Raw genomic sequence first — 8,968 nt, forward strand, 5'->3', positions numbered from 1 at the left:
CACAGTGAATAATTAGGTTGAACTTCTTTACCTGAGTTGGCTTCAGTGCCTTGTCTTCATTTGTAGTCGGCTATAGTTTGTCTGTCTGCGTTTTATTCTCTCATTTAATGGACAGAGACAGTAAATGAGACGAAAAAGGGCCGAACAAATGGCTCGACTTGAGAATAAAACACCTCATTTAAGACGGACTCCTATACCACCAGCAGCTTGTTACCGGCCAAAGCTACAAGGACCCTTCATTTTGGGAACTGTGGGTTGAGAGAGAGCAGTGCAACATAAAAGTTTCACTAATAATATACTCAATGTAAGACAACAACGTCCATACTCAGATCAAAAGTCAAAACTAATTTTCCAGTAGCACAAAAGGACCAAGGATAGAAGTTTTGTGAAATATCTTACTGTCAATGTGTGATTTTGAAATGGTATTGCCTTATAATTATTAACGGGCCTTTATTACGCTGTTTTCTGATCTGTTATTACAATGTTGTTTCCTCATCAAAAACAACCTTGAGTTGAGTTTTGTTTCATTCACATTTGTTTAACATAAACCCTGCAAAGGGTTGTGTTAGGCTGTGTTCTTCTCTCAAACAGATAACACTCTGTTCCCCCTTGTGATGTCATGTGTAATAGATGCACATTATCACAAAATGCGGCAGAACTATGGGCAGCACAACAGACGCACAACAAAATGTGCTTCTTTTCTTTTCATTGCCTCGTTTTTGTCAGTGGAGCTATTGTTTTCACCCTATGATAATTATTTCCACAACACACAGACTCAGAAATATCTTATTTAAGGAGAAAAAGGTTCAGTTCAACTGTGTCTGATCCCAAAGTCTGTATGAGAGCTACACAACAGGGACACTGCAGACTACAAACACATTTATCAAACTATTAACTGATTTACTTAATTTTCTTCCTTAGGTACAAACTAAATATTTAGCAGAGTTGTAAACTTTTATATTTGTTGTTAAGCAGTAGCAGCTCTTTCACATTTTAGATGTGTTTTGTGCTTTAACAGAAAAAATGTCATTACCTGCCATTGACACTAATGTTACCACTCAGTGGTAAAGTTCCAAAGTCGTCTGTGTAATCTCTATACACCTTTGTAATGAAGGATTACTGGAACATATGTGAATGAAACAAGTATGATTTTGATGAAGTAACAACATGTTAACATGTTCAGCTCAAAGGAGTCAATTGTGTGTAATCTAGTACCTTTAAAAACTATAATCAGTGATGCATTAGTCTTTATTGTTCAGATTGTAATGCTGTGTTCTTTCATTCTTTAAACATGTCTATAACGTTTTTGCACTTGCATAATATTGTATTTTGAAAGTATATTTAGTGTGTTGTGTTGCTCTTGCAGACAGCAGAAGGCGTACTTGGCCACACAGGGCCCCCTGGCTGAAACCACAGAGGACTTCTGGAGGATGTTGTGGGAACATAATTCCACCATCGTTGTGATGCTCACTAAACTGAGAGAGATGGGACGGGTAAGACACACCAAACTGACATTCTTTAGGCCAATAACTTTACATACAAACAGGGGGCTGCTAAAATTTATATTATTTTTGTTGTAATATAGTGAGTTATAGGGTTTGTTTATAGGTTCAACATTTTGTGAAATAAAATTTTCAATATTTCTTGGCAAAGTACAGTGTGTAATCAATATGAAACACTCTTGCCCCCAACTGGGAGTATGACTTCATCACATAAAAGACACAAAGCTGAGAAATAATATTGTTAGAAGATTTTTGTTGTAATTTTAGAGTTATAGGGTTTAGTCACTAATAGAAGTCAGGTTCAGTATTTGTGAATTTTCTTTTTAGATTTTTCATGGCAAAGTACAATGTAATTAATGGTGAAAAAATGGTTAAAAGACTATGTTTTTAAACTACGGTGGGAAATACACTGTAGAAGATATGCCACACTCAGAGAGATAGGACGGGTAAGAGACAGAGACACAGCAGGAGGAGAGGGAGCGCCTGGGGACAATTCATTCTGAGTCCAGACAAACATTGCTGAAATATTCAATCGCTCCAACCCAAGTGTAAACATATGTCTGGAGCTGTACCTGGCTGCTCGATAGATGGAATCTTCCAGAGAGTCCACAACAGCATGTATCTCAAAGTCAAAACAAAGCATTAGCAACTGTAGCATATTCATTACAACATAGCACACTGCAACAGCAATTATACTCAGAGGCGAGTAGAGTAGCCAAAAACTGCACTAAGTAATATTACTTCAGAATAATATTACAAATAAAGAGGACAAATTTCTCTATGGAGATAAAGTGTACCTTATCTTAAAAATATTCAAGTAGAAATACACAGTAGTGCTCCAAAAAAAATTACACAAGTAAGAGAAACTACTACTAATACTAACTGTTGGGACATAACATGTGATTTGAATTTGAAGGGAATCTAATTTAAACAACAAAGCATTAAATAACACTTTTTTTTTTCAAATCACACACAAAAAGGAAAAACAACATATCTGCGGTGCAAAACACACAAATGTTCAAATTATTTCATATCATCAACATAAAGCTTTTGTCACTTGTAGATATATTCACAGTGGGAAGTAACCCAGTAAGAGTAAGAGTACTGTTACTCTAGTAGGAGTAAATGTATGCTGTTATAAAAGTGTTCTGAAAAGTACAATTTCTTTAAAAACTCAAATAAACTCTTTAGTCTGAGCAAGACTATAGAGTTTAGCCTACTGCATGTAAAACAATACTATTTCAATACTTTATCTAATATTCCATATTTTTTCTCAAACTTTTACTACTTACTGTTGTAAACTATATTACAACTTGTCTGCATTGTTACTAATGGATTAGTTATTAATGTAATAATCTGACATTTTGTTTTTGTAGTGTGTTTGTGAATTAGTCCCCATTTACTTTTTCAAAACTTAAATATTGGTCTTTGAAAGATTATATACTCTTTAATGTATAGACTTCTATTCAACAGAGTGTCAGATTCCACTGGACTTACTAGAAAAATGTGTCAGGGAAGTGGAACATTCACAAAGTTATTTTCTGACGACTGAAGCGGCAGCACTCACCTGCACTTTATGGCTTTCAACAGCTCTCGTTCATAATCACAGTTCATAAAACGCTCTCGTGCACATTACCGCTGTAGTTAAGATGGAATTATGTAAACATTTTGCCACCAAAGATGAATCCAACAGCATTACCGAGCGGCACACTGTGGCTTAATGACTTCCACTGACCCCCTCTAATAACACTGTGCTTTTGTATCTAGCGTGGAGTTATTATGGAAATGCATCTCTGACTGAGGTGAATACATGTTTTTCTGCAGGAGAAGTGCCATCAGTATTGGCCCGCCGAGCGCTCTGCCAGGTACCAGTACTTCGTGGTGGACCCTATGGCCGAGTACAACATGCCTCAGTACATACTACGAGAGTTCAAAGTCACAGATGCAAGGGTAGGTTTGTATTTGTCACTGGTAGAGTTGATTTATTGTGTTTTTTTGTTCAAATGTTTTTCTTTATCAATAGCCTAATTTGTTTCCTTAAAGCACAAAATGACGTTTTGAGTAATTCTACTGATGTTAGTTGTTGCATGTCCATCTAAGTAACTTACAAGGGTTAAAATCCAACCAAATTTTATGAGTAATGAGTGAATAGGATGACATAAACATAAAAATGGCAATCTTAAATTTAGCTTTAGACTCAGTGGTGTTCAAACAGCAGGAGGTGTAATTTCAGGGACATACCATGTGTTATTTTTCCTGACAACCCGACATCATGTGAATGCACCATCAAACATGTTTACCCCGCTGCCATAGCTCTAAATGCGTATGTGCTCCAAATGTGTGTTCTGTCGAGATCACTGTGGGAAAAAAAAAAATCATGAAAAGCGTATAGGCTAGCTGATCCCCAAGGGCCAGAGCTGGAACTCCCTGTGATGCAGTGGTTTCAATGGGCTATAAATACAGTGTGCTGTCACCGCCGAGCGCACTGCCTCCTAATCCCACACCCAGGGTTAGTCTCATATATCTATACTGCAGATATGAAAGGCTGCGGATGGGCTCCCAAAGACACTCATTAGTTATTTCAAATTGTATCCTTTTTATTATTAGAAAACAGACTGTCCAAAACCATTTTACGCCTTACGTCCAAGTTTAGTCTTAGTTTAAAGCTACCATCTGTGACTTTTTTTCACCAGTATATGGCAGATGTGAAACCTGCCCCCCCTCACCAGACCGTTGTTCAGACTCACCTCTGCTCTCTGGTTGTCTTCTGTCAGGCCAAAGCTGACACACTGTCAGTCAAAAGAAACATAGATAGCATCTAGTGGTGTTCTGTGAGAATACAACAGGGTCAGGTCAGCCAATGAATGACAGATGGTAGCTTTAAGCTTGTTTAATTCTGGGTAAGTCCTGAATTACATTTTGTGGTAGTAGTCCTGGATTTAGCTCTAGATTTGCATTGAACTGGTCCTGGTTTAGAACTGTACTTGTCAGAGGGGAGTAGATTAAGCAAGATTGTACTCAAATAAATACAGCTACTTCAAAATAATAATACCCAAAAAGAGCACAATGTAATGACCCAAGAAATTACTCAAGTAAGAGAGGAAAGGGGAAAGTACTACTCAAGTAAGAGTAACTGTCTGTCTGTAACATCTGATCACCATTTCATATTTTCAAAGGATAGGATTTGATGTACTTTAACCTAATTTGGTTGTGCTCTAGTCGTGGTTTAGTCCAGGTTAATTCTGGGTTTGATTCAGTTTAGTCACAATTTCGATGTGGGATAAGTTGTCCTGTTTTAGAGACAAGGGACATGTGCTCAAGTCCTTGCTTAGTCCTAGTTTCATGATGTGTGAGGTGAATAGGTGATGTGGGTGAGGTTTATGTTGTGTCCATTCCAGTTTAAGACCTTATTTACACCTAGGTTTGTCCCGGTTAAGTCTTGTCTTGGTCAAATTTAAACTCTCACCAACTGCATTTAGTCCTGTTTCAGACGTGGTTTAGTCCCTGAGGTTTCTCTCATTATCACTAATTTTTCTTTCATAATGGCCCAGCTACAGTGTGGACTTAGCTGTAGTGTCAGTATTATTCAATCACAGAGATTTGGCACAAAACCTAATGTGCACAATCTGAGTCAAAAGTGTTAAAATTGTACCCCCTGCCTCTCTCCCTCTTCCCCTCACCCCGCCTCCTTCCCTCCATCTTTCTCTCTTTTTTTCTCTACAGGATGGACAGTCCAGAACCATCCGCCAGTTCCAGTTCACTGATTGGCCCGAGCAGGGGGTGCCAAAAACAGGAGAGGGCTTCATCGATTTCATTGGTCAAGTGCACAAAACCAAGGAGCAGTTCGGACAGGACGGACCAATCACTGTACACTGCAGGTTGGTTGGACTGTATTCACCATGCAATTTTTTTCTCTAATGTGCATATTTTATGGGGAATTTGTTATTTTCATGTGTGACTGAAACAGAACTCAACCCCACATATGTTTCTGCTGAGAAAACAACATTTTAAGATAGATGAGAAAATACAGGCCCTTGTAAGTGTCTTGTATGTACCATATTGTGACTGCAGTCAGATTTGTATTCTTAAAATGCCCTGTCTATTCATGCCCAGTCTGCACAGGCTTACAAGACACTGTAAACAATTCACAGATGGCAGCAGACTCAAATCTTCACTCTTATTAAAAACATTGCAATAGTGAATACAAATCATACAAGATATAAAACATGTTGTCTCCTGCCCAAGGCTTTAGCAATGACTAAAGCAAAAGCTCAAAAATCAAATCAAATTAATGGTCAAATTAGGAGTGGTGATAGCATAGTAGTAATAGTAGTGATGGTAGTAATGGTGATAATAGAGATAGTAGTAGTAGTAGAGAGTAGGAGCAGAACGAATAAAATATTGATACAATTTCATTGATATTCTGAGTCATATTCTTTTGAACTAACTTTTCAAAGTACTTTTACTACATAAAGGTTTTCCCATCTCTTGTTAATCCATAAATATAATTGTAATCTGTGTTGCAGTGCCGGAGTGGGGCGAACCGGGGTCTTCATCACCCTGAGCATCGTCCTAGAGAGGATGAGGTACGAAGGCGTGGTCGACCTGTTCCAAACCGTCAAGACGCTCCGCACCCAGAGGCCCGCCATGGTGCAGACTGAGGTAACCACGGCAACCTCAGATCTCTCAATGAACATCACATTCATTGTATAAGTTTATGTCATTACTTAGATGTAGTTACTGCCCAAGTGGTGATTGATTGGAGGATTAAGATTATAAGATTATGAATATAGTGATTATCAGTCTTAAATGTAGTATAAACGTTGGAAGAATGAATATTGATCAAATATGTATAGTGGCTACTATAAAAACCTAAAACATAACCCAATTTTTTATAGTATTAAACAATTTCAGAATAATGAACTGCGTAATAAAAGCAGTAGTTGTAAATCTTATTTCCATTAGGATCTTAACACAAATGTAATCGCTTTTACACAATCACCTGTCCAATGCTTCATCAGCATCCTCAAAAACTCCAAAACAATTAGCTAAGTACTATGACTAATTACTAATCACTTAACCTTTAGATTGGGGCTTACTGCAGAGTCTGTCTTTTCCTTCTCAAATCTCCAATCCATCTGAATGACAGGCTGTTGGAACTGTTAGCCAATTAGCTTTTCAGACACCACAAGGCCTGTGCTCTTAGTGTTATAAAAAAAGGTAATACAATCACAACTGAACCTAGATTGCCAGTGGCCTAAGATACTTATAGAAGACACAGACACATTTTTCTCATTCTCAGTGTATGGACAGGCCATGTCTCATGTGAAAGCTCAGAACCTAGTCCATTGATTAATGATTGGCTGCAGGTGCTGGGGTTTCAGTAGTGAGGATTCAGATCACAGAGAGGCTTTTAGGTTTAAACCAACTGAATGTCAGCATTGAAACTGGCAACCTAAATGAGACACTCACATTAGGCTCATTCTGCTTTCTCACTGGATAATTGTCTTGGGCTAAAACACTAAATTATAATATAAACAACTTGGCCATCATGTCCAGTGTGTCTGTAATTAACAATAGATCAACAACAATTACAAATGTTACCAGTAAGAGTTTATTTGATTTGTCATATCATGTTTATGAAATTTAAAAGCATAATCTTACATATAGTTTAACAGTTCTTCTCTAATGTAATTTCCTTGTTTCTTTTCACCAGGACCAATACCAGCTGTGCTACCGTGCCGCCTTGGAGTACCTGGGGAGCTTTGACCACTATGCAACGTAACCACTCCACACCGAACAGCCTCCCGGTCCCACCTCTCAGGAGCGTGCCAAGTGTCCCATCTCAGCCACCGTACCATTCACCTGAGCTCCCCCAGATCGTCCCTCTCCCTGCTACCACAAGGGGGCGAGGAAGGGGCAGACACACAGCCGATGCCCACTACTTTCCAACCAACATGAGATTTTCGCTTTAAACATTAACACTAACATTGAGTGACTGTCTAGGCCAAACTTTCATGATTGTCAAAGGCTACTGGTAGCATTAGCAGAGAGGCGCCATCTTGTCAGTTTTATTGTTTATATTCTGAAATGTTTTCTTTTAGTATGTTTTGTTTCTTGTTTTTATTAATCATTTTAACGTTGTATGTTGTCTTAAACTGCCCTGTGCGGGGAGTGCATTATTTTTCATAATTGTTTTTATTTAGGGTACTTTAGCACAAGGGACATGTATTTTTAACACGTTCCTATATACTAATTCAGGAGGACCACTGTTCTCTGAGCTGCTGAGGGGTTTGACGTCATTTGGCCAATACTTTTGTGTCATAAACATGTTTTTGTTTTGGTCAATTCAATTCAACTTTGCCTTTTTTTTAAATTTGCCATTCTCCAAAATAATGTTGATATAACTCATTTGGGAGCACACACTAATGTCATGTAAATGTGGTATCTAGTTGAACCGAATTAAAGACTAAATCAGCAGTGTACAGCATTGAAAGCACATGATTTGTACATGATTTTGTTGGTGAGGCCTTCAAGCTCCATATTACCCGAGCGAAACTGACTTTTTTACCCAAATAAGGAACGAAAATTCCCCAATTTCTGAATATATAGCTCTTCATCTCCTCGCTGCCCCCTGATGGATACAAACAAAACGACTACGGGCAAAGTGAGGACTGTACAGAATCAACCATTCCTACAACGACAAGGAGAGAGACTCAGCCCCTTTGGACTGAACGTGATATTATTTTATACAGAAATAGAACTATAAATATATAGATATATATAATAATGATTATATATATGTACAATTACACATAGATATATCCACAGCTTTGAAGTCTATTGTTTTGGGAGATTTGAGTTGAAATGGAGAAGCCTGCTGTCTTTGAGTGTCTATGTCTATGGAAAAACACCATTGTAAACTACTGTATCCCATAGTAAACTGGACAGCTGGTTTGAAAGAGGAGGAACAGCACAAATAGCGCCCCCTTCTGCCTGCACAATGACAGGACCCGCCCATCCCACACACTGACACAAGAGGGCGCTGCTGGGACAGGGCGATGGGGACGACATGAAAAACGCTGGCGCAAAAAAAGAAAAACAATCTCTTCATTTCTACCTTGTGAATGCTTAGTGCTGTAGGGGTTCGATCTGTTGTACACACAGTCTGTTTTCTATTTGTTGATAAAGAACTGGAATTTAAAAGAACTGTTGACGAAAACATTGATGTTAATAAAGTTAAATAATTGGGTTTTTGTACAAATCTGATCTGTGTGTGGCATTTCTTTTTCCTTAATCCAGAAGGTCATGTATTTGAGGCTCAGCAAATCCTTTCTGATACCACTAAATCTTCTGCCCTTTATTTTCTGTCCTATAGTTATCATTGGATTTTCCTGTTTAGACTTTTGTAATGCATTTACACAGTATCAATTTAAACAGGTCTTGGTACTTATATACTGTGTTAT

At 38.0% G+C, this 8,968-nt stretch overlaps 1 protein-coding gene across 1 annotated transcript in view; it reads left to right on the plus strand.

Moving 5' to 3' along the window:
- The window catches only part of LOC117385047 (receptor-type tyrosine-protein phosphatase F), a 218,080-nt gene extending 209,314 nt beyond the window's left edge, over window positions 1-8,766 (plus strand). Inside the window, exons 29-33 of the mRNA XM_033982280.2 lie at window positions 1,367-1,493; window positions 3,327-3,452; window positions 5,226-5,380; window positions 6,029-6,164; window positions 7,219-8,766. Of these exons, the coding sequence (XP_033838171.1) occupies window positions 1,367-1,493; window positions 3,327-3,452; window positions 5,226-5,380; window positions 6,029-6,164; window positions 7,219-7,287 (613 nt within the window). The 3' untranslated portion in view covers window positions 7,288-8,766. The remainder of the gene's footprint in view (window positions 1-1,366; window positions 1,494-3,326; window positions 3,453-5,225; window positions 5,381-6,028; window positions 6,165-7,218) is intronic.
- The last annotated feature ends 202 nt before the right edge of the window (window positions 8,767-8,968 follow it).

This window comes from Periophthalmus magnuspinnatus, chromosome 17 (genome assembly GCF_009829125.3).
Source record: "Periophthalmus magnuspinnatus isolate fPerMag1 chromosome 17, fPerMag1.2.pri, whole genome shotgun sequence".
Taxonomy (NCBI): domain Eukaryota; kingdom Metazoa; phylum Chordata; class Actinopteri; order Gobiiformes; family Gobiidae; genus Periophthalmus; species Periophthalmus magnuspinnatus.